Source organism: Anguilla rostrata, chromosome 18 (assembly GCF_018555375.3).
Source record: "Anguilla rostrata isolate EN2019 chromosome 18, ASM1855537v3, whole genome shotgun sequence".
Lineage (NCBI taxonomy): Eukaryota > Metazoa > Chordata > Actinopteri > Anguilliformes > Anguillidae > Anguilla > Anguilla rostrata.
The window spans coordinates 4,171,531-4,199,336 of NC_057950.1; the positions used below are offsets into that span (position 1 = coordinate 4,171,531).

Consider the following 27,806-nt stretch of genomic DNA (forward strand, 5'->3'; position numbering starts at 1 on the left):
CGAGTCCCTCTTGTGCAGCCCATATTAAAGAGTTCAAAGTTCTGTCTTTCTGGTCAATGCCCACCCTGACACAAGAAGGCTGTGGATTCAAATGGCCGATGCCATTTGGTCCCCGTTACGTTACATTATATTACATTACATTACAGGCATTTAGCAGACACACTTATCCAGAGTGACTTACGTTGCGTCCAATTATACAGCGGGATATATACTGGAGCAATGCAGGTTAAGTACCTTGCTCAAGGGTACAACGGCAGTGCCTACAGGGGAATTGAACCTGCAACCTTTAGGTTACAAGACCAACTCCTTCTACGCCAGTATACAAACACTGCTGCAGACAACAGTGTTGTCTTCCTCTTTAAGGATTATTTTAAAAAACGAGTGTGGTAAGAACCTCGCGATGGACTGGTGGTGTGCAGTGTGGGACGTACCACACGTGAGGCTGTTTCAACATACCACACACTGGAAACAGCCCCAAGGCTCATGTGCGGTTTCCACCCCCCAAAACTCTTTCAGAAACTCAACATTGGCCAATTTTTTTTTTTTTTTTGGGTCAGACGAAGGGTGGGACCGATTAGCGTTGTCTGTCTTCAGGGTGCAAGGCTGTGGGCGTAACATGTTTAGTCTGTAGTCAACCAAACGTTAAGGAAGAGCCCTCCCCCTGGAAGCACGTTGCGTTTTCGAGCGCATTAACCCGAACACCGTCGTCCCTGACTCAACGGGACGGGACACGGGCACCGCGTGTTTCGCAGTTCCTGCCGTGCGCCGGCTTGCGCGAAAGCAGGCGGTCCCAGAGGGCGGGACCGCCAAACCTCAGGCTAAATCAATTTCATAATGAGAACCCGAAAGCTGCTACCGCTATCACGGTTTTATTGAAAGTAGACGTCATCCTCAGGGGGGAGTCTCAACGCGCCTGCCATTGTGAGGCTCAACTCGCTAAAAAAAGAGAACTCGTTAAAAAAAAGAGACGCGCCAGGACGGAGTGTAGCACAGTGGGTAAGGAACTGGGCTTGTAACCGAAAGGTCGCAGGTTCGATTCCCGGGTAAGGACACTGCCGTTGTACCCTTGAGCAAGGTACTTAACCGGAATTGCTTCAGTATATATCCAGCTGTATAAATGGATACAATGTAAAAAATGCTATGTAAAAGTTGTGTAAGTCGCTCTGGATAAGAGCGTCTGCTAAATGCCTGTAATGTAATGTAATGTAATGCTCCAAACTGCTAATGACGTCCTCCGGCAAACTAACGATCTCACATTAGGCGGATTGGGCGTAAAACAACACCTTGTACGTCTCAAGACGGCGTGCCTGCCTACACCACCGGCGGTATTTAATGAAGCCTGATTGGCTGCTCAGTCGCTCGACAGCGGTGGGTTAGTCGTCTGGTCTCGGCCTGACTGACTGCCGCGGCGGGTATAACCAGGCTGACGTGTTTTGGCTTTTTTTTTTTTTTTTGTTTTTGTTTTTTTTGTCTCTCCCCCGCGCAGGTATGGTTTAAGAACCGCCGGGCGAAGTGGCGGAAGCGGGAGCGCAACCAGCAGGCGGAGCTGTGCAAGAACGGCTTCGGCGCCCAGTTCAACGGACTCATGCAGCCGTACGACGACATGTACTCCGGCTACTCCTACAACAACTGGGCCACCAAGAGCCTGGCCAGCAGCCCGCTGTCGGCCAAGAGCTTCCCCTTCTTCAACTCCATGAACGTCAGCCCGCTGTCCTCGCAGCCCATGTTCTCCCCGCCCAGCTCCATCTCCTCCATGAACATGGCGTCCTCCATGGTGCCCGCCGCGGTGACGGGCGTGCCCGGCGCCGGCCTCAACAACCTGAACGGCCCCGCCCTGAACTCGGCCGTGCCCGCCGGCGCCTGCCCCTACGCCACCAGCGCCAGCCCCTACATGTACAGAGACACGTGCAACTCCAGCCTGGCCAGCCTGCGGCTCAAGGCCAAGCAGCACGCCAACTTCGCCTACCCGGCGGTGCAGAACCCCGTCTCTAACCTAAGCCCCTGCCAGTATGCGGTCGACCGGCCGGTATGAAGACACTCCAAAAAACAACAACAACAAAAAAAAAAACCCTTTTCACCCCCCCCAAGCCTCGCTCCCGCCCCGCCCTGCCCCACCCCGCCCCGCCCCAACCCACAAACATCTCTCTCTCCTCCTACTCCCTTGTGCGCTATCACTGACTTTGAGGAACCGCGCAACAAAGACAAACTGGTTAGCAACAATGTTTTGTTTTGTTTTTTTTTTTTTTAAAAGATGATGTACGCAACAGGAATAAGCTTCTCAGTAAAGACCGCTTTCGCGATGGACCACACCTTCAGAGGAACTCATTAAAGAAAATTATTATTGAGACTTTTTGTTGAGACCTGACCAACTGCTACACACAATTGAAAACAAAAAAAAAAAAAACATGTCCTCTGTCATTTTGGACTGCATGAGTAGAGTGAATAGGAAAAAAAAACAAAAAAACAAAGCTTTTACAAACACCAGTGGCCAACGCTGGTGCACGCCATCATCAGTGCCAATTACAACCCAATGTAAAAGGGACCCATGGTTGTAACAGCAGCTAGAGGATGTACATAACTGACTTTTCCTTGTTTTGTATGTGACAACAATATCTATAAAATGTACTACTCTGAAGATGAAAAAAGCATGTTCTTGAAGAGCAGAACCTAGACTGACGTACTGTGAGTACATCCTTCAGGACCTTCGATGTCTGTTACGAATTCCACTCATTTCGGCAGGTCAAAGGGCTGTTGTGTGGACGAGGCCAAGTCGGCAGCGAGTAGTCTTCAAAAAAAAAAAAAACATGAAAAATAAAAATCACAAAAGCAACAAAACGATGAAAACAACAATTTCCACATCCACCAGAGAATGAGAATCAGAGTTAAAAAAAAAGAGGCATTTTACAAAAAAGCCATTGAATATATAGATTTGTGTGGTGTTACAAAAAAGGGAGTCCATGACTGTAAACAAAAAAAAAAATGTATGTAAGAGTGCAGTTGTTATAAAACAATTTTTTTTTTCTGGTGTAGCCTGCTTTGTCTGTTTTTATGAATAGCACCTGTATAAGAAAAATACCACAGAAGAACACACACCAGTTCTCTTCTAATGTCTTTATTTCTGGCTTGCAACCTTAAAAGAGTAGCAACCTCACTGAGAAGACAGCGTTGTCGCGACGTTGCCGCAACGTTTTATCAGCGTTGCAGCGACGTTGCCGTGACATTATGCAACAGCCTGGGAGGTGTTGCTTTACTTGTTCTGCCACTGATATGTCTGACCTACACTTGGAGCGACAGCCTTCGGTGGGCTCACTTGAGCCATCCCTCAACAGCGAGGCATTTCTGGTGCGGTGCCTCTCGGATTGTTCCGGATTGTTCCGGACCGTGCCGACATTATTTAAGCACCCGGGCTCGCTTCCCGGGAAGGTGGAACCAAGGGAGGGACCACACCGAATAAGCCTTCGTTTTCAGAACCGACATTACGTTGCAGCACATGACGATGCGTTCATATTTCAGACGCTCTCATCCAGAGAGGCACTCACGACCAGGCAAGTAACTGCATTAATGTAGGATTAAAAAAAGGGCAACCAAGCTACAGAAGAGCACTTGGAACTACAGCCGTCAGAATTTCATTAATGTTTGTAGCTTGCACCCACACTGAATCACTTACCCTCTGGGGTTTTTTTTACAGGTAGTGGTTCTATGGTACAGGTAGTGGATATGGCTCTATGAGACAATAAAAGCTAGGGAAATTTTTGGTTGGATATACACCTAGAATGTGACATGTTTGGTCTGCCCAACACATCTGTGCTTACCCCAGAAAAACCTATGAATGAATTTAAACCTCACAGTTACAGTTATAGTGCTTAAATGGCAATTTGATACATACCTTACTGTATGCAAGATGAGGCTCTGATTATTCTACAATTAATTTTTACACAAAGCTCACTGATACAAACAAATACAGCAATACACCACACTCAAATTAATATTTCATAAATTAAAATGGAGTAATATGTAACAAAGTTAGACAATATGCTGTATGTAAGAAACACAGATTTAATTTTTTAAAAAGAGGGTCTCTATATGGCAGATTTGATGTACAAATAAGACTTCCTCTTACATATCAGTAAGTAATTTTTAAGGATGTATTTGTAATCCTCTTTCACAATTTTGCACTGCCTAAAATGTTTAAAATATCGCTATTGCGCTACCCGTGATTTTAGCAGAAGCCAATCCATGACATCTGAGGGACTTCAGTCAATGGACCAGACTGACCAAACCACTGATCCCTGTTCTGTAGACATTCCACTACTGCCTGTGGAGTTCATGGAATTAATCCTTCCAAAATGTAAACAGCTCTTAAGCTCTTCGTGTTTATCATGGACAATATCAGACGACATTGAAAACGTCTCAAGCCATAACAGTCGCAAATCAAGGTGTTTAATATAGTCACGTGTTCAGTTAAGCTGCAGAATTTATCTTATCAAATAATCTGTTTTGGATAGATTTTAAAATAATAATTAATTGGGTTTATGTAAATTGTTTTAAAAGGCAAAATACGATTAAAAAGGTTTTAACATCTGAACTGCAACTGCAACTTCAGAACAAATACTTTGTTTTAATATTAAATACATATATTATAGTGACAGAATGTGTGTATATATATATATATATATAACATGCAGTGTACTCACACTCACTGACATTCACAATGGGTGCAGTGTCACTGTCCTAGGCTGTTACTATGCTAAGAATGCAACCCCTTTCTTATAAAAACACCACTAATGCAGAACATTTTTTTTTTGCATAACATTCTTTTATTATTTAAAAATGTTATTTAACTGAAAAGTTGCAAGGTTCCATCACTGCACCTCAGGCTGCTGAAGTCACACCACAAGCATGATGATGAAGACGAGCGGCAAGAAATTACTCTTCGCACTTCGTGACATGCAAACAAAACAATGAACGAAAAGTATGATAATGCAGGCGGTAAATATGTCTCTCAAATTGTAAGGTGTGAATAAAATGATAAAGATCTTGTGTTGGAGCTGAACCGTGCCACATGTCCTGATGAGACTTTGTTGAAAAAATAACTACTGAATACCTAATCTGTACAAATCAGTGATCCATAAAACAGTTCAGAGGGCATCCAGCACAGTTTCAGTGCAGCAGAAAGAAAGGTATGGGAAATATGAAGATGGTCTTCGATGTGTATATACACACAGACACTGAATACCACAACTAACCCTGGGTTTTCTACAAGGCGTTCTGTGTCCCCTTGGGGGGTCCTTGAAGGCCCTGTTGGGGGTCCCCGGCCAGACTTGATAGGAAATGCCTCTACACAGATTTGGGAAAATATTTAAAAATATTTTTTTTAAAAACGTTTCAAATATAAAACCCTTTTAAACTTGGATAGGGGTCCCCTGGAAGTCTCTGAGTCAGGGCGTGGGTCCCTGGATTAGAAATGGTTTGATTGCCTCTACAATACACAAAAAATTAGGTTTAGTGTTTAAGGACAGCTCTTGACGGAGTAAAAAGTTCACAGTACAATGTAGGACTCATCATGGGAATCATGGGAAATCAAAGGGCCTTTAAGCATTATTCAACCGACAGTGTGGTCTCCTGAAGTCTGGCAAGGTAAGCGTAGATTTAAAGCCTAAAGCTCCTAAAAGGAAAATACATTAAAACTGGCAGACAGTGCATATGGCTCACAAACACAAGATGTCAGACATGAGTAGGGGGAACAGTAATGCTTTTTATAACAAATTAATCCTTTAGTCCTTCAGAGCTTTGGTCTTGTGATGAAAACCTCAGTCGTGGGTTTAGGAGGAAGAATATCCTCTAAATATTGCCACTGCGCAGCATGAACTCTGTTTCAATAACTATGCACATGCACATGCTGGTGTTGTGTCTGGAATACTGGAAATACTGTACAATTCTGCAGTTTCTAAACCTCGTGCATATTTAGCCCACATACGACAGACTCGTGCTGCCCAGACGTTTGTGAATACATCCCAGGAGGTCCTTAAGAAAATGGAAAAACATTTGCCTTTTTTAAGAACTCTTTTAAAAATGTCATATTGTATTAAAGACATATTTCAGTCTTTCAAAAAAATTATTGTCTGCTTTATACATCCTTTATAATATTGTGGTCACCGTATTTATTAAATATTTATATTATCATACATTTACACTGTAAAAAATACATCCATGTCATATAGATCCATAATATATTGGCTTCATGATTTGGGCATGCTTTCCTGTGCATGTAGAGATGTGTTTTAACTGACATTAGATTTCTGCTCCAAGCGGGTGTTGGATGAAAGGTGTGAATTGTTAACCATTCTATTAAGGTGGAGGTCCTCAGCCACATAGTGAGAACATCAGGAACTGCTGAATGAAAATGTTTCTCACTATTATGAGACTTCATCGGTCATCAACTTTGCAATTAATGAGCTCACCAGCACTCTGTTTCTTCCTAATTATGTATGAAACAGTTGGTTTTTGGTAAGCCTAAGGTTTGGCGTGTTCATGACTGTTTTTGTCTCATTTCACTGCCTCATAATCTCTTCCTTGACTCTCATTGGCACAACTCTGATCTTCATGTTAACAAACGGCAATAACAGACTCCAAAGGAAATCAGAAGCCTTGAGCCAAGACTAAATACAGAAAGCTCTCTTACGCCTGCACTAAGGAAGCAACTGAACACACCTGGCTCATCAGAAATACCCGTGAAGTCATTTGTCCCAAACATTCTGGTGTTCTGAAATAAGTGGACTATGCATAAAAAGTGCTGTAATTTCTAGAAGGTGAAACCAAAATGTATAAAAAATACCCTTTATGTAAACCTGAGAATCTTCACTTTAACCACATATATTACTAATCAAAATGCGTGGAGTACAGAGCCAAATCAAAAAGAAAATATAAATAGTCTATAGTCTTTGTCCCAAACTTTATGATCACTGCAAATGCACAATTTTTGGACAACTTGTTAAACATTTCACTTTTTTTATACACATTTTAAATTGAAACGTAAATATTGTGCAACCTGACAAATGTGTTGTCGCAGTCACACATGTCAGGCTGTCGATTTGAATTACACAAAATGATTTAAACTGAACCACGGAGGGAAACGCATCAAATGTTGTATTTAGCTACTGTCTGAGCTGCACTATGGCCAAGAAACATTACATGTCATACGGAGAAGACCGGTGTTTGATCTTGTAACAATTTAAGCCTCCATTTGAATTTCCTTGGGACCAATACTGCTACAGTTACAGTCAACAACAGATTAACATTAAGACCACAGACATTAAGGTCTCCGCTTACACACTATAAATATCTATGGGAATTTTCGGTCCTTCAGGAAAGCAGGCCCGCGTGCTTGGCTGTGCGGTAGAAACAGTGGCAGAAGCACACGGTTCTGAAGGCCGACCTAGACCAGAGAGGCAGAGCCATGCCAGCATAAAACACATCTGAGGCTCATCGGCACTACAGAGTGATTAATGCTCTCAAATGTGCAAAGAACGTGTCGCTGTAGCGTACTGCTGCAGAAAAAGGTCACGGCTGCCTGTAGCTGCTCCTGCTCCTGCTCCTGCTCCTGCTACTGCTCCTGCTTCTGCCTCTAAAGCTGCTCCTTCTCCTGCTCCTGATTCCGTAGCTGCAGCTGCTCTGCACCACTGCTGCTGCCACACAAAGCTCCTTTGCCTTGCTTTGGCTGTGCCAGGACACCAGAAAACCAGATTATATATGAATAGCATTGTAATGTTATTATTAATTTATTGTGAATATGCAATTAGAAAGCCATCTAGCACCCACTAAAAAAACAGATGCTGAATCCCAAGGGGTTTTTATCCTGTTGAACGACTTTATTATTATTATTATTATCATTATTATTATTAGTAGTATTATTAGTACTATTATTATTACAAAGAAGGAGAAGAAAGAAGAAAGTGCACACACACATGTATTTCCAAAGTTATCCCCGTAAGCCAGGGAAGTGCTCTCATTTTGGGATATGGCATGACATCACCAAGTAATCATACTCCAGGGCCTGAACGACTCAGGTGCAAAAGACTTGGCTTTGCGAACACACCTTAAAATCTTAATTAGAAACAGGCACCAGTATCCACACCATTACCAGTGAATGTAAAACAGTTGGGAAGACAGTACTGTAGCCAGACGTGTAATAAATTCAAAGAAAGGCAGTACGACAATTATCTTCACAATCCAGTAGCTGAATAAAGGCACAAGAACTATCATACATTTGGCAATGCACAAAAGCTTTTTATATTCAAACTTGCCAGATGAGAATGTAATTGTCGTCATTAAAATCAATACTAATAAAAACAGTTAATGAAAATGAATGAAGACAGGAAATAAAAAATAATAAAATAATAGTATTAAAATTATTATTATTATTAGTAGTAGCAGTAGCAGTAGTAGTAGTAGTAGTAGTATTAATAGCAGTATTGTTATTATTATCTGTATTCATTAATTTGTCTTAATTTTATTTTCATAATTTTCACAAATTTTCATAATAAGAATATGTATTATTATATTAATAATATGTATGTATTATTATTATTATTATTATTATTATTGTAGTAGTAGTAGTAGTAGCAGCAGTAGCAGCTTTAGCTGTAGTGTACTAGTTGTAGTAGTAGTATCAGCAGTAGCAGTTTTAGCTGTAGTGTACTAGTTGTAGTAGTAGTATCAGCAGTAGCAGTTTTAGCTGTAGTGTACTAGTTGTAGTAGTAGTATCAGCAGTAGCATTTGCTGTAGTGTACTTTGTAGATAGTTCCATAGCAGTTTGCTATTCTCTGTTTTTCTGGGAGGCTGGAGTCTCAGCAGCGGTATCCAGCGTTGTTTTTTTCTGTAGTTTCATGCGGCAGCCCACATACAGATGCGTGACAACATAAAGGCACGTGACTGCCCCCACCTGTTTGGGAGGCTCGTCAGACAGGCAGGTCCTTCACGCTAATTAATGGGATGTTGTGTTTACATCACATTATTCGATGAATAGGCTAATCTGAGCAACCACTCCTCATTTGGAATGGACCTTAATTTTGACAGTCTTTTATTGCTTAAAAAAATGGGGGTTTGAGGACTTAGGAGGTTATACAGTCAAAAATGTAAATGGCCCTAACAAGGCTAATTCATAAATGCTTTTCATGTCCAACCAAAGCATATTCCTGGGTCTCATTTTCATACAGAGCCATCGTGGGGACCTCTGAAGAGCCTCCGTTATCACAAGTGTAGGACAGAAGTGACCCGCCACAGCCAATCAACGCTCCCGCCTGACAGTGACATGTGACTGCCTATTAAGACAATGATATTAAGCTTTCGTACAGACCAGATCCGATTTAATCAAGGAAAACATCAGTTACATAACAAATATTGAGAACCGTACGGAGTGCAATATCAGAACCATCTGTGCCACATTCAAGTTAACTAATTCCCCAATTACAAAGTATTGCTAGAGAAGATGGTTTAATTATTGTTCATTATTTTTTCATCAAGTACAAAGTGTATTGATGTCATGGGGGCCGGAGTATTGAATTAAAACTTTGGAAATGTTATTCATATAACCGGGACCTTAAACAGAAAGTGGCTCCACGGTAATTAGTATTAAAAATATAAACAGAACAGGCAAAAATGTCAGATCTTAGGGGCTCTTTTTGCAATATGTTCTAAAAGAGGATTAAAGAAATTAAAGTCTGAAGAAATGACTTTCAGATCTTATTAACAATACAAATTAATCAGAACAGAAATACGGCTCAGGGTGCTGTTTTAATATATCGCTTGTTTCGTGAGCTATTTGCATGACCTACCAAATCTTGAATAAATTTAATGAGGAATTAAACTTTTTTTGGTTTACTGGGAGGGTTGGCAGACTACAGGAATATGACTTTTGGAAACTGAGCACAGCAGACTACTTCTGAACCTCACCTCGAGAACACACTGCAGAAAGTTGGAATTTCACAACTTTCAGTTTTCTTTATGTTAGCAGTTAACACTGTCTATGACATGCATCCTGCCCATGGCTTTTAAGTGAACTGAGAACCAACTCTATGAGAGAAAACATCTTGTCTGAGACCCCAGGGAAAGTCTCAAGTTTTTCTTACATATTTTTCTGATTTCGTTTCTCTTTATTTTTTTTTCTGCTGAACACTTGCGCTAGAATGAGAAAAAGGTCAACTCTCAAGACAGATGTGTAAAAACAATTTGCAATGCGTCATGTTTTGACACACCTCTATGTCTATCATATGACAACATATTCTGTGTTACTTTCAACAGACTGTCTTAAAACGTCGCCCTTTTTAACACAAATTGTGTATTTGTAAGAAATGAGCAGTAAGTCTGACACAAGATGTGTTGAAAGTAACACAAATGTTGTAACACAAACACGGTTGGATGTTAACACCTCCTTTTTGAGAGTGTAAGGAAAAAACAGGAAGCATGGAAGCATAATAAACGGGACTAGAATATAATAATATATTATAACTACATGTATAATACATAATATAATATATATTATCATAATATAAATTATACATAAAATGATATATATATATATCATTTATATTATAAATCCATACAATGAACGAGAGTAGTAAAATAGTATTTTTTAAGAGCTAAATAGTTTTTATGGAACAAACTGTATACACTTGTTGCATTTATAAATAATATTTCAGAATAGCCTTTCTCATATATGAATATGTAACGGTTGATATTAGAGGTTAATTGCCCAAACCAGCCACCCCAATAAATTTGTGGCAATTATGTGGCAAAACACATTTGGAACATCTAGGTCTAAATATATTCCATATTCTTTCTTTCTGATTACTGTTGCAGAAACCAGTAATATAATGTGCACGCCTAATATTGGTATTTGTCTGGAGTCTAATTACAAGACAAACTTGTTTGAAAATTTGGCACAATCTTCCATAATGACTTCCCACAATTGCAATTTGAAAGAAAAAATAGCTACAATCAAAAATTGTGAATTTTTTTTCCATCGCAAACTATATCTTAAAAACTTCCCTTTTGCATAAGTTGCTTCCATATCATAGGTAAGGACTTAACTTCACTGTGGTCAGGAAACCAGGTAAACTTTTTTCCAAGCACAAAAACCAAAATATTAGTGCCGGTGGAAAATGAAATTACAGTCATTCTGTTTCTAATGATTACACGCTTCTGCACATGTTCAAAAATATCTGACAGTTTTCTTTCGGAGTAATCCTGCACCTTTTAAAGTCGTTCTCGTGTGGCATTAGGCAGTGTGAATGGTGGTTGGCTCTAACTTGCCCCTCCTGTTGTTAAAAGCATTTATTTATAAACGTGTCTTAAGGGGGGGGGGGGGGGCTCTCAGACTTTTCCTTTATTTTCTAAACGGCCCACGATAAGAACGCGCTTACGAAGCCCGGAGGGGGGGGGGGGTACCGCGGCTCGGAAAAGACCACACAGCTCGGAGAGGAGCAGGAATTAGCCAATCTGTGTAATTAGCCGAGGCAGAGCTTCCCAGGATACATTCATACCTGGATGAGACGGAGATGACAACACAATGGTTCGGGGCCTAGCCGGGCCTATGGTGAAAGGGTGCCTCTTTCATTTTGCCTCTCGATGCAGCTCGAGCTTGAAAGGTGAACCTGTCTAAACATTGCCCCTGAGCGACTATAACGCAAGAGAGAGCCAGTCTTCTTTTTGTTCTTTAAAAAAAAAAAAAATTCACGCCCACAATACGATGGCACATTTTTTTTTCTTTCTTAAAAGCGAAGCCCTTAATTGCACTCCGGAGTTCCTGCACATTATCCGCAGACCCCAAATGAAAGCTCCTGCTGTCAATCATCTCTGTTGCAAGACTTCTGGTACACCCCCCCCCCATGACCCCCCCCCACCCCCCACCACCACCACCCCCCTCCCCCCTCCCCCATGCCCCAGGCCCGGCCCAGCCCTAGCCGCGGTCTCCGGCCCCAACTGTAATACATTAGCAGGATTAACATTCCGACAGTAAGCCAGCAGACCAAGCGGCTGCCCCTCCTCCTCCTCCTCCTCCTCCTCCTCCCCTCTGCCTACTCCGGCTTGCTCCATCTTGCACATAATTCTGCTCCTGCTGTATGGTGCGCTTACATACCCAGGGGGGAGCGTCGCTCCCTGTAGCTATTCTCTACACAAGGCGCTATACACAGCGCTATAAACGATTAGCCTCAAGTGCCTCAGGCCACACTGGTCTTTGATTTTCACATCAGTAATGAATACCGACTGAAACTGAATATTTAACCGGAAATTATTTGTTTGTTTGCTTTTTTTTTTTTTATTATTCCCCCCTCCCGCCCCTCCATGAATTTCAATGGCGGGCCAACTCATAATGCGTACGAAACAGTAACCTTAAATCCCCGAGTCAGAGTTAAGTGCTGGTATTGTTATTGCTCTTTGACTAAATATTTGTATGCACTTTGTAAGTCGCGCTGGATAAGATCATCTGCTGTCAATTGTCTATTGTGGGAAGAGTGCAAAAAAAGGCAGCGGGCCATTTCTGGGCTCCTTCGTCGGCTTTGAGTGGCATAACCTCTTATCTATGATATGATACCTCATTAAAAATATGTAATACAGCTGCCAAAAAAATTATATAAAAAGTGAAATGATGTTAAATGGCACATAAATTACTATTTGAAGGAAAACCTGCCATAAAAAATGTCACATTTTTCAAAGGGTAATTGCTAGATTCAGTTAGTTAGAAAACTATACACACTGCAAGTTGTGCAGGATAAACGTAAATCAGAGTAAATACTATATAACACATGTTATTATGTAAAGACTATTACATAATACTAAATCAGACTGATGATTTTCATAACATCATAATAATAATAATCGGACTGATAATTACTATAATCATTTCAATCCAAGAATATACATGAACGCACACACACACACACACGCACACACACTGATTACTTTCTTCGTTCCCTTTTCCTCTGAGGAAGACGCATTCCTTCTTCCTGTCCTCGCTCCCCCCTCACCCACCCAGACACTTTCAATTAAGCTCTGTTTGTGTAAGAATCCTCTAGAAAAGCTTGAGCACCTTGGTGGTGTTTTTAAACAGGATTAGCCCGGTCCTGGGAGGAACCGGTTCCACAATTACAATCCATATGCCGTCTTAAGACTGCCGCAAGACTGCAGCAGGACTACAGCAATACCTGGCTTTTCTTTCTTTCACAACTATACGGGCATTAGAAATATTTTAAAGAATTTAACTGTACTATTAATGATTTCCATCATTTAACATATCATTTTTCCTTCTAGTTTTTTTTTTTTTTTATAAGGAAAGCCACGTACTGAACAAAAATATCTCTTAAAACATTAGCTATGTCACAAATGACTAAGTGACTTTCAAGTGCCTTCACAAAAATCTGGACATGTTATACTCATAATTCTTAATACAATTATTATTATAATCCTACGGTCAATTTCAATTAACAAAAAATCCCTAAACCTACGAGTATAAAGGTTCAACTTAAGGAAATTATATATGTATGTGTGTATGTATGTATATATATATATAAAGAAGTATAATTATTAAATATGGTAAATAAATAAATCTTTCAGGACTTTTTAAATGTACCTTTTGATTAAATAATCTTATCACATATGCAATAAAAATAACCGTAGCATTTGGACCGGGTAGTTCTGTACAAAGAGATGGAAAAACATAAACTGCTTAACTTACTGAACAGTTCAGTTATTTCTGAATCACTGGACAAAGTTTTTCTGCAAGGAAGCCAAAATGCACTCATGACTCTCTAGCACCATCTCCTGGCATCTGTGCACAGTGCGACAGGTGAAGAGCACTGGAATATTCTAGAATACAATACAATATTCTAGATATGATTTTATACCTCTTCACGCATTTCTACCCATCTCCAACAGCAGTTGTCTTCAGTAGTGTCTGCCCCAGCCACGCCCCCCCCTCCTCCAGAGAGATTCTGATGTAGTCCAATCCAATCAAAGACAAAAGACAAGCTTTAAAAAATTCTATTGGGCTGCTGGGAGGCTCATCTGGTTAAGGCACCGTTTCCAGTGCATGGATGGGCCCCCCCAGTTCGGGATGGAATGCAGACTGCGCCAGTACCAACTGTGCAGCCCCAGTAAGCTCGCAAGGTGACGTATAACAGGTGCCGGTGTTGCCTAGAGTTAGACAGCCACGTTTCATCGCTCTCTAGCGATCCCTGCTGGCTGATCAGATCGCTGCCTGCAAGTCCGCCAGATCACAATGCACTTGAAAATGTCTTCCTCTGAATCATCTCCGTGCCAGCTGGACTCCGGAAGCCACAGTGTGATAAGAAGTGGGGCTCGGCGTTTCGAGTTGCTTGTCGGTGCTCTCGCAAATCGATGGCAGAGGTTCTGGCAACGAGTGCTGATAAACAGGCTGGGGCCAATCATTCAGGAGAAAAGGGGGAGAGCATTAAAAAAATAATCTTTTTTTTAAAAACTGGGTGGTGAATCCTACTTGCACAAATTCTATCTATAGTCAACTCCATGACATTTGGGACAAAGACATTTTTTTCATTGATCTGGCTCTGTACTCCACAATTTAAGATTTTTAATTAAACAATTCATATGCAAAGTGTAGATTCTCAGCTTTTATAAAAGGGTATTTTTATACATTTTGGTTTCACCATGTAGAAATTACAGCACTTTTTATACATAGCCCCCCATCTCCGGTTGCCATAGCAGAACCCAACTGAACATGTGTTTCTCATGCTGAAGAGAAAACTTAAGGCAACCAGCCCCCAAAACAAGCGGGAGCTGAATATGGCTGCAGTACAGGCCTGGCAGAGCACCAGAAGATACTGAGCACCTGTTGAAGTCACAGACTTCAAGCAGGCATTGCATGCAAAGGTGACAAAGTACTAAGCATGACTGATTTTCATTTGCATAACATGTATTATGGTGCAAATATTATGGTGCCCTAAAATGGGGGGACTAGAACAAGTGCTCTAATTTCTACATAATAAAACCAATGTAGATAAATACCCTTAAGTAAAAGCTGAGAATGTGCACTTTAACCACCTGCGAATTATCTTTTTAAAATATATCTTTGTCCCAAACATTATGGATCTCACTGTATATCTACTCATGCAGTTTAGTGAATAAGATTGCATGTAAAATAAAGATTGTTCCAGATCAAAGCGTGATTCAGCTGCTGTTGTGCCACCACTGGTTGTGAGAGTAAAATCATGCTGTTTGGAAACTAATCTCCATTACATCCATTTAGAATTAGACTATATTAAAAAGACATTATGTATTATGATGCAGAGGGTTGGACCAGAAACTTTCCACTGTGCATAACTTTAAAGTCATAAAGTTCACCTCAGGTCATAAGCATGTCTGCAGACCGAATGTATTACTACAATAAAGCATACTTAAGTAACTTCTCTTTTATAGCTTTGATACCACTTGCTATGCCGAAGTAGCATTATGATACTGATTGATATTTTACAGCATTTATACAGCATGTTATAATCTTTACTCTATGCCGGAAAGTGGGAGTAAGGTGTTTCTTTAAGATTACATTTGTGTTGACAGGGTAATGGTACACATCAAACATGAAATGCCCCCCCCCCCCCCAATATTACTGTGTTGTATTGGGGGTACTGTCAGTGACCCCAACAGCCCCCCCCAAAAAATTTTAAAATAAAATTTCCTGGTTGGTTGCCCCCCACCAGAGCTGAAATAAGATCAATGTCCTTGCCCACAATATGCTCCTGCATATAAAAGCATGGTGGTTACAGCCTTATGCTGCCCATGAAATCCCTCTGATCTGCAATAGCCCCAAACTACGCCACAGGCAAAAAAAAAAGCAGGGACATGTCAGATCACATGACACCGTTTCCAGTCTTCAGGAACAGTGCAGGTTGCACGTATTTCTGAAATAGCAGAGCTCCATTTCCCACAAAGAAACTGGGCCTACCAGTATTTTTGTCTTGTTAATATCTATATGTGACTTCATGGTTTAGGATCTGGGCCAGTAACTCTGAGGTACTAGATTTGATCCCTATGGGGGGGGGAACTGGTGATGTGCCCTTGAGCAAGGTACTCGACCCGAAAAATCCAGCTGAACAACTACACTGCATGTAAAAAGCTGCGTAAGTCGCTCTAGTTAGGAGCTAAATGCCTCAACGTAAAATGCACATTACCGATAAACTGCAGGTCGGAAGCCATCAAGACAGAAAGCTTTAAGGGAACACGCGTAACGTGGAAGAGCAGGGCTGAGGGGAAGAGCAGGGCTGAGGGGAAGAGCAGGGCTGAGGGGAACAGAGCAGGGCTGAGGGGAAGAGCAGGGCTGAGGGGACAGAGCAGGGCTGAGGGAACAAAAGCAGGCCAGGGAACAGAGCAGGGCTGAGGAAAGAGCAGGGCTGAGGGAGCAAAGCAGGCTGAGGGAAGAGCAGGGCCGAGGAACAGCAGGCTGGGGGCAACAGAGCAGGCTGAGGGGAGAAGCAGGGCTGAGGGGAAGAGCAGGGCTGAGGGGAAGAGCAGGGCTGAGGGGAACAGAGCAGGGCTGAGGGGAAGAGCAGGGCTGAGGGGAGCAGAGCAGGGCTGAGGGGAACAGAGCAGGGCTGAGAGGAAGAGCAGGGCTGAGGGGAACAGAGCAGGGCTGAGGGGAAGAGCAGGGCTGAGGGGAACAGAGCAGGGCTGAGGGGAAGAGCAGGGCTGAGGGGAGCAGAGCAGGGCTGAGGGGAACAGAGCAGGGCTGAGGGAAGAGCAGGGCTGAGGGAACAGAGCAGGGCTGAGGGAAAGCAGGCTGAGGGAACAAGCAGGGCTGAGGGAAGAGCAGGGCTGAGGGGGCAGAGCAGGGCTGGGGAAGCAGGGCTGAGGAAGAGCAGGGCTGAGGGGAACAGAGCAGGCTGAGGAAGAGCAGGCTGAGGGGAACAGAGCAGGCTGAGGGGAAGAGCAGGGCTGAGGGGAACAGAGCAGGGCTGAGGGGAAGAGCAGGGCTGAGGGGAAGAGCAGGGCTGAGGGGAACAGAGCAGGGCTGAGGGGAAGAGCAGGGCTGAGGGGAGCAGAGGGCGAGTGAAGCCAGAAATATGAAAGCAAACAGTAACATCAAACAGCGCCCCGAGGTAAACAGCACTTTTTGGCCCAGCGATGCGGGTCCAGCTGGCCGCTTCCCAGGGTATCAGCCACAGGTGATGTAACACGCCTATAAAAAAAAAAGGCCTATAAAAAGGACATGGGACGAAATCAGCTGGCGCCATTCATGGTAAGTACCGGCTCTCCTGCCGCTTTCGTCGGTAGATATTTATTTAAATGTTTGTGTAATGCATTTTTAAGATTTTTACCATACAATGAAAAGTGTCATATATAAATAATAATTATTGTTGTTGTGGTTATTACATCAGATTACATTGTTGTTGCTGTTATTATTATTAATAATAATAATAACAAACATCATTATTATTAGAAGAAACCATAAAAAATTATTAGTAAACAGCAGCTGCTCTTGTGTTTTTTTCTAAATGCATTTTAGATGTCTGTGGTCTGGATTCTGGGCTTGTTCCTGCTTGGCACTGCCAGTGGTAAGGTAGTCGAATCCGATTACATCCAACGGAAAAAACTTTCAAACGTTAGCTGCCTAACTCACTTTAACCGAACTTCATGAAATATTTTACATGTTGTTTTATGTTTTCGCTTTTTGTGTGTGTGTGTGTGTGTGTGTGTGTGTGTGTGTGTATATGTGTGTGTGTGTGTGTGTGTGTGTGTGTGTGTGCGTGCCGATAGGTGGCGAGGTGTGCTATGAAAACCTGGGCTGTTTCACGGACGACGTTCCCTGGGCGGGCACCACCGAGCGGCCAATCGCCAAGCTCCCCTGGAGCCCGGAGAAGATAGGCACCCGCTTCATGCTCTTCACCCGGCAGAACCCCAACAACCACCAGGCAAGTGGGCAGCAGAACAGGAAGTGAAAGGAAATGCAGTCAGCGAGATGAGATCAGCTGGATGTATCAAACCTGTACAAATCTGCCATTGAATTCCATTTACTCAGTGTGACCTTACGGTGTACATGGTTTCCCATGTACACCATAAACTTCCCAAATTTTTTCCCATGTGAATGTTGCTCACAGGGTCCACTTTACAGGTAAATGTTTACATGACAACCTGTAATGTGTGATGCAGATTGGGTCCCTCTAGCACAAAAAGGCAAACTGATTGCCCCTAACATCCGCAGGAGATCACAACAAAAGAGGACATCCTTCTGGCATCGAATTACAACGGGACCAGGAAGACGCGCTTCATTACCCATGGCTACGTCGACAAAGGGGATGAAAACTGGCTGATAGACATGTGCAAGGTACAGGGCTCATTTCTGAACGGTGCTCCCGCCAAATAGGAGAAAAGTCCATCTTTCGAAAGAGTCAATAAAACGGAGCACATAAATCATCTAACAGCAATTAATAGCAGGAAACCTGCCCAAGGGTTGTATAAGTTGCACTTTGCAACCCAGACACAACGCCTCTCTCAAGGGCGTCAGCTGCTTTGCCACACCCAGAATGAAAAGCTCGGTGCCTCTGTCTCCAGGCGGTGCTGCAATCCTTTTACATCACACACACACACACGGGAGGAGTCACGAAATTACTTTCTTACAAAAAAATGCATTTACATTCAGCAGGGGACCGCGCCGAATTCACAGGTCCCACCGTACCGTTGAGCTTAGCCACAAAAAGCTCATTTTCACCTGCAGTCACAAAATGGCCCCTCTGAAATGCTCTGAAATTCTCAGCTGATGCTCCAAGTGGAGGACATCAACTGCATCTGCGTGGACTGGAAGAAGGGAGGCCGGACCCTGTACACGCAGAGCGCCAGCAACATCCGCGTCATCGGGGCCCAGATGGCCTACATGATCCAGCTGTTCCAGGTAAAAAAAAAACGGGCCAATCGCGTCGCGCGTTCACGCCACCTTGGGTTCACGCCAAAGGTGCTGAGGATTAATAGTTGCGTGTTCAGCAGGTTCAGCGTTATGCAACGAAATGTTATCAACTGGAACTGGAATTGGAAACCACGTGAAAATGGGCCGACCCAAATTCGCACGCCTCAGCACATTTCCCTCTAAATAATGCAGGACCAAGTTAAAGCTGTGAAGGAGTTTCAATCCAGCTTCCCAAGCATAACACCCATCTCAGTGCATCACGTAGCTGTAACTCAGTAAATTATGTGTTATACATACAGTATATATGACAAGATATGGCCAGTGCCTTGTAAAATGTAGTCCAGATATTTTTAGTGTATTGTGAACTGGAAAATGTGCGCTGAAAAACATATTATGTGCAATATTTCCAGACCACTGCATGCATGAACTGGCCAACTTTGTAATATATGTGGTATATTTCATGTATATTGAAAGATACATGCCTTATATTTTTGACATTGCTGATTTTTTACTAACCACACTGTCACATGTAAAATGGAATTATTTCACTCTCAATGTCTTTCACACATTTCTTGTGTCTTCAGTTCATCTATTCGTGAAGCACATAAATGGCATTATTGCTGAGAGAAGAACAGAGGCTTTTGTGAGGGACGCAAGTTGAGTGTGGAAGTGTATCTCAGAGTAGCACACCTGCTCTCTGGGGAATATTCTCTCACACAGAGAGCAAACAGAGCGCGTTCCACACGAAGGCCATAGATAATAACTCTGTCGATAAAACCTGTTTGTTTGTTTTGTTTTTATTCTTTCTTTTAAATGTGAAGACGGTGTACCAGCAGAGGCCCGAGTCGGTCCACATCATCGGACACAGCCTGGGGGCACACTGTGCAGGCGAGGCCGGGCGCAGGACCCCGAACCTGGGCCGCATCACCGGTGAGGCCCCAACCAGAGGCGACGCTAGGGGGGCGACACCGAATTGACTGGCACTAAATTTTTTGTGCAGTGACGGGTTGAAACAGCTAATTTCTCCCGATGCAGTGCACTGTCTGCCGGTTGATTTCATTAGCGGTATTAATGTGACGAGAAGCGCTTTGTCGTTTGAAAGCATAACGCGCAATTCCTTGCGCCCACACCCGCCAGCAGCACCCACATCCGCCCCCCCACCCCCCACCTACATATATATTTGTGTGTGTGAACATAAGTGTGCATGCGCACACGTGTGTGTGTGTGCGTGCGTGTGTGTATGTGTGTATTGCAGGTTTGATCCCATCTGTCCATCTCTCTACCTGGTCGCTTCACATTTTTCTTTCTCTGTGACGCCTTAGAAAGCGAACACTAATAAAAACTTAAATACACCGTAAATATGTGGACCTTTTGGACAAATACATTTCACAGCAAATTTAATTGTTACTGTAATATCAGCAAGAATTTATACTATTTGCACAAATTTTGCTTAATGTCTCAATACCCTGATAATATTTTTGTAAGCTATATATAAACTTGAATATATTTGCAGTGTATTCCACTTCCGCAAGGGAAAGGCAATTCGCTTGAGGTGGTCACCCGTGCGGGGATTTGTGTCCCTCAGGCCTCGATCCTGCCGAGCCGTACTTCCAGGGCTGCCCCAGCCTGGTGCGCCTGGACCCCAGCGACGCCAAGTTCGTGGACGTCATTCACACAGACGCGAAACCCATGATTCCCTATCTTGGTAGGTCGCACATATCTGAAATATGGCTTCTCACGGGGGTAAATATACATTGTGGTATCCAGCATTCCTCAAACCCATGTCTGTGCTGCTACACGATCACTCTTAAAATCAACAGAACCACAGAGAGAGGGTTTCGAGGATTCAATCATTTGGACTTCGTTGATAAAGTGTGTCTTGCTTTAATGTGGATGTTAGCGCTTAGCACTTAAGATAGCATTTTAAGAAAGACTGAAGCTGTTTTGAAGGCAAAGGGTGACCACAGTCCTTATTAGTTGCTTGATATTCACTTGTGTAGTGTCTCCATGATCTTATCCAACTCCCCATACGTGCTATTACACTGTAAGTCAAATTAATGTTACATAATTAAGCGTAATTAAAGAAATATTGCAAAAAAGTTACTTCCAGTGAACGAAACGATACGTATGCCGATATTAAAATTCTCATCCAGGGATGGGAATGGCTCAGGCTGTCGGCCATCTTGACTTCTACCCTAACGGAGGGGAGCACATGCCTGGATGCGACAAGAACCTCATCTCTCAGATTGTGGACATCGACGGCATTTGGGAAGGTGGGTGAGCAAAAACAAAGAAGAAAATGTACTGACTGTACCATACTTCAGGCTTGGTCCAAATGCATCTTTCTGGGGACCACATTCTTTCAAATATCGCATTTGCTGGCCAAATATTTTCCGTATACTGTTTAGAAAACAACTTATGAATAGGCCGCTGGCACATGAGAGTAGACAAAGCAGATGCATTATCAAAATACGCATCTATTATTTATTCTGTCACTACTGTGAGATGTTCTTACTGTTGTACCTTACTGAACCCGTGTTCAGCAGTTGTCTACGATCATGAAAATGCACTTTTGTACGTCGCTTTGGATAAAAGCGTCTGCCAAATGAATGTAATGTAATGTTCTGCAGATGCAGACCTGAACATACTCCCAATTTTTTAAGCATCTAAACAATACATTTTTCCCCTCATAATGATCAGAGTGTGCATTCGAATATCTATGGTGGGCAGCCAGATGAATGGCCTTGCAGCAGACCATAGAGGTTTTTTGCCAGCAGTTGAGCAGGCCAATGCCACACAGGGCGCGGTACTGACTGCCAGCTACCCCGGCCCTGCACGCTAGAGGTCACATGCGATTTCGCGTTTACGCCCCGAACATTACGCTACGGATGCCGCGAGAAAACGCCCGGGATGCCAAGTGCGTTAGCGCGACTTGCTACGCGCGGCTACAGCGACCGACGGGCCTCTCGCTCTCTCTCATCCACGGCTCTGGGGTGCCTGACCTACGGAACATTGGAGCGGGACCAACGGAAAGTCATAAAAACCATTACCGTCGCTCTTCTCCCCCAGCTGCAATCCCCCACCCCCCCCCCCCGGCTCAGGTCAACAATAAAGGCAGCGGCTCCTTTTGAAAACCCCGCGGCGAGAGAGCAAGGCTCAAATGTGCCACATTCATGCCGTGCCCGGGGGGCGGGCACAGCTGACTGTGCCACTTTTGATCCTGTAGATAAGTGAGAGCCCCCCGGGCCAAATAGCTGAGGGCCTTCGGGGCGCCACCGGCTGCCCCCGGCCCCGCCCCCCACCGCCGCCGCCGCCATAACAACGGCAACCAGATGACCTCTGCTGTCTCTTCTGCCCCCCCAACTCCCTTCCTCCCCCCCCCCCCCCTCCCCTTCCCTCCCGGCTACACCAGGCACCCGTGACTTTGTGGCCTGCAACCACCTGAGGTCCTACAAGTACTACAGCGACAGCATCCTGAACCCAGAGGGATTCACTGGGTACCCCTGCTCCGACGGAGGCGTCTTCGAGTCCGTAAGTTCTGCTGCTCTCTTTGGCCTTCAAGGTCCTCCCTTGCCCCAATGAGCAGGGGAGTAGGGTGGTGGGTGGTGGTGTGTGCAGGGGTTGGGGGGGGGGGGGGGTGGGACACCCGCTTCCCCCTGCCCCGCTTCAACCGTGACCACAAGTTCAAATAAAGAGGGCGACAGAGACTCCGTGTCGGATCGTGGTGGGGGCCACCTGTTGGTTCACATGACACTGATACGGTTGTGAAGCATTTCCATGGTTTTTGATATTGATTCATTTGGGAAGGGGGTGGGGGTGGGGGGAGGGGGTGTTGGAGGGGTTGCCCCACGCCTGCCCACAGCTGTCTGTGTTCATGACAGTTTATCCCTAGTTTGGGCAGATCTCCAATTAAACCAAAGGGGGGGTGGGGGGCAGGGACTGGAGCATGGCCCCGTGTGACCACACTGATGGGGAGAGGGATGCCTCCTGGTTCTGCATCTCATAAACGCCCTTGGGTGTTATCCCTTTCCCCAGTTGACGGATTTAAAGTCGCCTGTTCCCACACCGTAAACCCCCCCCCCGGTCATCCTCCCACCACCCTCTGTATTTTTAGGGGACGGCTGATCTCAGCCCCACAGAATGTGAGGCTGGGGGGGGGGGGAGTCTTTGAAAGTTTTTCCCTGTCTCGAAGACACTGACTTGCTGACAGCGTCAGTGAGGAATGATTCTGACTCACACACACAAGGCCTCTGAGAGGACAAAGTCTTTGACAGCTTTGCTCAGCCCTCAGACCTTCCTGGATGGATTTCTAAAATTCACCTCCCAGATAATTTGAGTGCGTGAATGTTTCCATTCTGACTTGTCGTACCAAATTAAGGAGGGGTGAAAACATTTCTGAGGAAACCAAGCAGTGGTTTATTTTTACTGTGGGAAAAAAAGATGGCAATCTATTTCCATCAGCCTGTCCATCAGGAACTGCCTCACAGAAAATAAGGATAAAAACTTATCTGTACTGATTGCTTTTTTTCCAGTTTTGGCTGGATGTAAGCCACGTCTATAAGTCATTCTTGAGAGTGTCCTTTGCTAAAGTTTTGATCCAGACACATAATAAGTAATACCATGTATGTTTTTGGGTAAATACATATCACACATATAGTAATATGCATACATATATAAATATAAATTTACATTGGCACTCAGAACCTAATGCATCAATTAAAGTAGTTCATCACACGGGTTACTCCTCCATCTATCCTCCAACAACACCTCCGCACCCCCTCCTTCGACCTCCCCCCGCACCCCCTCCAGAAAGCCCTTCGATCTCCCCCCCCCCCAAACACCCCCCCTCGAGCTCCCGAAGGAGGCCCTGAGAGGCCGTAAGAGTCAGAGGGAACTCTGGGAACAGCGAGGACCCTCTGCACGGTCGCTTGCGGCCATGCCACCCAGAGCACCACCCGATTTCTACCGACCGGTTTTACCGAATTTTTAAAATCTGTGCGATTCAGGGCCGCTGTTTCCCCTGCGGGGACGGGGCGTGTCCCTTCATGGGTCACCACGCCGACAAGTTCCGTCGGCCGAACGGGGCGGAGAAGATGAAGTTCTACCTGAACACCGCCGACGCCAAGCCTTTCGGACGTAAGTGTTTGCACCGGTCTAAGAAAAAAAAAAAACGTCAACGCCCACATCTACAACACTTTTTAAACTCACTTTCAAAACACTCTGCAAAAGGCCTGGCGTTGCCACTTCGTGGTAATAATAGTAGTATTTCCTTGCTGACAATCCCAAAAGTGGGAAACAACTTTATCACCAAGCATTACAACATAACATTAAGACACTACACACACATACACTACAATCCATATAAGTAATAGTATATGATAGCAGGCTATGTAGGGGCAACAGAAACACTGACTTAACGTGGTATATAGAATATGAATGAATGAATGAATTAATGAATCACTGTATTTATATAGCACTTTTCCAAACGCTCAAAGTGCTTTACAGTGATGAGTGGGAACTCATCTCACCTACCACCAATGTGTAGCACCTGGGTGATGCACGGCTGCCATTTTAGCTTGACTAGTGAAGAAAAAATAATGGTTTTTTTTGATAAACAGTACCCTTTATTGTAACTGATGTTTCTGACGATCTGTCTGTACTTCCTCGTAGTCTTATGTTCGTTTAGAACCCAGAACTAGTGGCGGCCAGTCCACCATCGGCAAGAACCAATGTACTGGTGCAATGTTAAATGGCTTGTTTCACCCGAGCGTCGCCCTTTTCTGGTTCCAGGGTATCGCTACAAAGTGACGGTCACAATCAGGGGCAACCGAGCGCTTCTCCTGACTGGGACAATGAGCGTGGCCATCTACGGGACCCAAGGCAACACGAGACAATATCAGATTAGAAAGTAAGCGCTGTTATTTTGGATAAAGTCCCTATTCGGGAAGAGCCACCGCGTGACTCCTAAACATGATTTCGTCCAACTTAACGTGCATCCAACCCTCAACTTCTTAACTTACACCTTATGGGTGTACAGATAAGGGTCGACAGACTACAGCCAGCTTGTACACTGTTGTGTCATTTTTCCATTACACCCTAATTTTTCCCCCCTTGATCCAGTGATACGGACTGACGCTCTCATTCTAATCTTCACAGGGGTCTCCTTAACCCCGGGAACACGTACGAAGCGTACATCGACACCGAGACGGACGCGGGCGAAGTGACCAAAATGAAGTTCATCTGGGACAACAGCGTCATCAACCCCTTGTTCCCCAAGCTTGGCGCTGAGAAGATCGTCCTGCAACGGGGAAAGGACAGGCGCGTGTACGTACCCCCCCCCCCCGCTTCAGCAGCCAAAAAAAACCGCACTCCCGCAAACACCAGCTGGTCCAGGACAGCTGCCGTTACCTTCGGCCAACCAATGACAGGAACTTCATTGTATAAACGCGCACCCTCGTGGAGGTTTGGGCTCAAGCTTTTAAAAAAAGAAACTGCAAATATGTAGAGCTTAGAATTAAGGGTTCCGTCTGATATCTTGGTCAACATTTCGTTATACTAGTAGAAATGCTCTTTTTATTGTCTCTTGTTAAAAAACAGGTGAAATTACTTTTTCGAAAAACTGTTGAAACTAAAATAAATGCATAAACAACGTTACGACAAGGCAGTTTTGAACACTTGATATATCAGCATGACTCCGGTTACAGACGGAACCCTATAGTTCTAAGCTCTCAGTTTATTTGGGTGGCACTCACCTGTAGGTCCACTGCTTCCTGGTCTTTTTTTCCACCGCAGCAGGTGACTGAGGTAACTTTTGGTCAGCTGGCATTAGTCGGTCAATCATCAAAAGCAGTTCTTAGAGTCAGGGTTTTCATGACCTGGAGCGATACAATACAATCCATTAATCCTCTGGTATCTGTTATCGATCGCCAGCAAATTGCCCTCTTTAAATTGATACCATTTTGTAATCTAATCAAACTTCAAGTGCAGGTTTGTATCTTATCTTATTACATGAACAGCAATACTGTTTGTAGATCAGATGGCAAAAGCCGTGTACATTGTATGATTATATAAATGCATAAGCACGAATTAACCAACCATAGGCCCTATTCAAGGGAAACACACAGCACGAAACTCATGCTTTACCATAAAACTGCTCTACTGTACACTGCTCATACATTCAGGCTTCTGTTGAAATTGTTGAGTTGAAGAAAGCCTGGTGGTGCAGGATAACAATATGAAAATGGAGCTTCCCACAGAAAAAAAAAATATTTTAAACATCCAAAACAAAACCCCTCTTTCGTGACACAGCTAAACAATGTGTAAATTGGACAGTGCTTCCACTCGCTTCATTAGGACAATAAGCCGTATTGCGCATTACTGTTACAACCCCATACGGCATCATTGCATGTGCACTTGCCCGAAAGAGTTAGAAACCCCATAAATATCACATAACATGGCATTCATTTACCAGACGCATTTATCCAGAGGGACTTACATTGCAAGAGAACGTAAGTGTATTCCCCTGATTTATATTAATAAGTGTATACACATACATGAAAAGCAACATGAAATCCTTCAAATAGCAGCACCCCTTTTAGAGTAACCTAATGCAAGCACTAGGGGGCAGTTTTGCCACATTTATGGACATTGGGGATGTTAGCTGTTGCATTCATTTTTTCCCCCCTCTCCTCCTCTCCCTATTTCAGTTTCTCATTCTGTAGCTCCGAGACCGTGCGTGAGGAAGTGCTGCAGACTGTTCCTCCGTGCTGAGCTGTGTGCGGTGGAAAACGCCAGCCAGAACACCATAATAAAGCGTCTATCCAAACGCGTCTTTCACTGTCTGACTATTCCCACAGCATCACACTAGATTACCTATACTGATTTAATTGAGTAGGCTATTACCTGAGCACATTTCTTCATTAGACAGTTGAACACATTTGTTATTTTTCAGGAGACACTTCACACAGTATACTATCGATGGGTGTATCATTATCGACTTTTTATCATTATCTTTTTTTCGTACAATTATTACATTATTTAGCCACCTTTTCTTAAGGCGCCATATAAGAGCCTACTGTGGATTTGAACTTCTAAGTTACAAAGTTCCTTTCCCACTACCCATCTGACAAATTAGTCTGTTTTTAATTGAGAGACTAAAGTGTTCTAAAACTAGGGTGCAGACGTAGGCTATTTCTGTTGAACTAATTTCAGTGTGGCGTTTTACTCACAAACACATTTTACTCCAGTTTGTGCGATTACGCAATAAACGATATTCAAAGGAGAAAGAGAGCAATCTAAGACTAATCTCTGATATGTTCATCTTCTAAATTACCAGACGTTTGTTTGATGAACGCAAAGTTGGAAAGAGTAATGCGTTTAGCAGCACAAAAACAGCAATGGTGGCCAAGCAGCGTACCGACATTCTTTTCGTCTTTTTTTCTACAATTATACCTGACACAGTCCTGAACCTCCAAACTCCACAGTCCAACGGAAACACTTCCGGAAAAAACATCGCACCTAGTACGTGTTTGTATGGCAGACAATTAGTAGCATGCCGGCCATGCGGTTTCAATGTGATCGCGTGACGTGTTTCTGCCGAACACAAATTAGCTGCATAGCCGAGCTACGGAGTGGCTTTCATAAAACCAACAAAGAAAGCCTATCGATGATTGTTATCGCGCTCAAAATACTGTAGGCTATAATATTGTTTTAATTTTAACAAGAACACTAGCATATTTCTGAAGACCTTCCCATCTTGATGAACCAAGAAATGGATTATACACACTTGTATTAGATAGGCCGATAACCTGTAGCTGAAGTGTAAGTCATTATATAAAGTATACTTACAACATAATCCTTGCTAAATATAAAACCTCAG

At 43.6% G+C, this 27,806-nt stretch overlaps 2 protein-coding genes and 1 long non-coding RNA gene across 5 annotated transcripts in view; 2 read left to right on the forward strand and 1 right to left on the reverse strand.

Annotated features, from left to right (window-relative positions):
- Positions 1-3,025, forward strand: part of pitx3 (paired-like homeodomain 3) — a 29,925-nt gene extending 26,900 nt beyond the window's left edge. For both annotated transcript variants that reach the window (XM_064317259.1, XM_064317261.1), the window contains one exon: positions 1,487-3,025. In XM_064317259.1, coding sequence (XP_064173329.1) covers positions 1,487-2,032 — 546 coding nt within the window. In that variant the 3' untranslated portion in view covers positions 2,033-3,025. The remainder of the gene's footprint in view (positions 1-1,486) is intronic.
- Positions 2,486-27,725, reverse strand: LOC135244740 (uncharacterized). Of its 2 annotated transcripts, none has more exons than XR_010327052.1 (3): positions 27,345-27,725; positions 25,681-25,803; positions 2,486-2,785 (listed from the first exon to the last, which is right to left on the reverse strand). It is a non-coding gene; the product is annotated as an uncharacterized LOC135244740 (long non-coding RNA). The 2 variants fall into 2 exon arrangements; XR_010327053.1 differs by lacking the exon at positions 2,486-2,785 and adding an exon at positions 24,725-25,419.
- LOC135244738 (inactive pancreatic lipase-related protein 1-like) lies at positions 17,489-26,753 on the forward strand. Its single transcript, XM_064317258.1, has 12 exons — positions 17,489-17,582; positions 17,785-17,939; positions 18,230-18,352; positions 18,782-18,916; positions 19,750-19,858; positions 20,514-20,633; positions 21,082-21,201; positions 22,341-22,459; positions 23,935-24,064; positions 24,719-24,836; positions 25,085-25,252; positions 26,635-26,753. Exons 1-12 carry the CDS (start codon positions 17,534-17,536, stop codon positions 26,696-26,698), a joined length of 1,410 nt encoding a protein of 469 aa, XP_064173328.1. The 5' UTR covers positions 17,489-17,533; the 3' UTR covers positions 26,699-26,753.
- Positions 27,726-27,806: the final 81 nt, after the last annotated feature.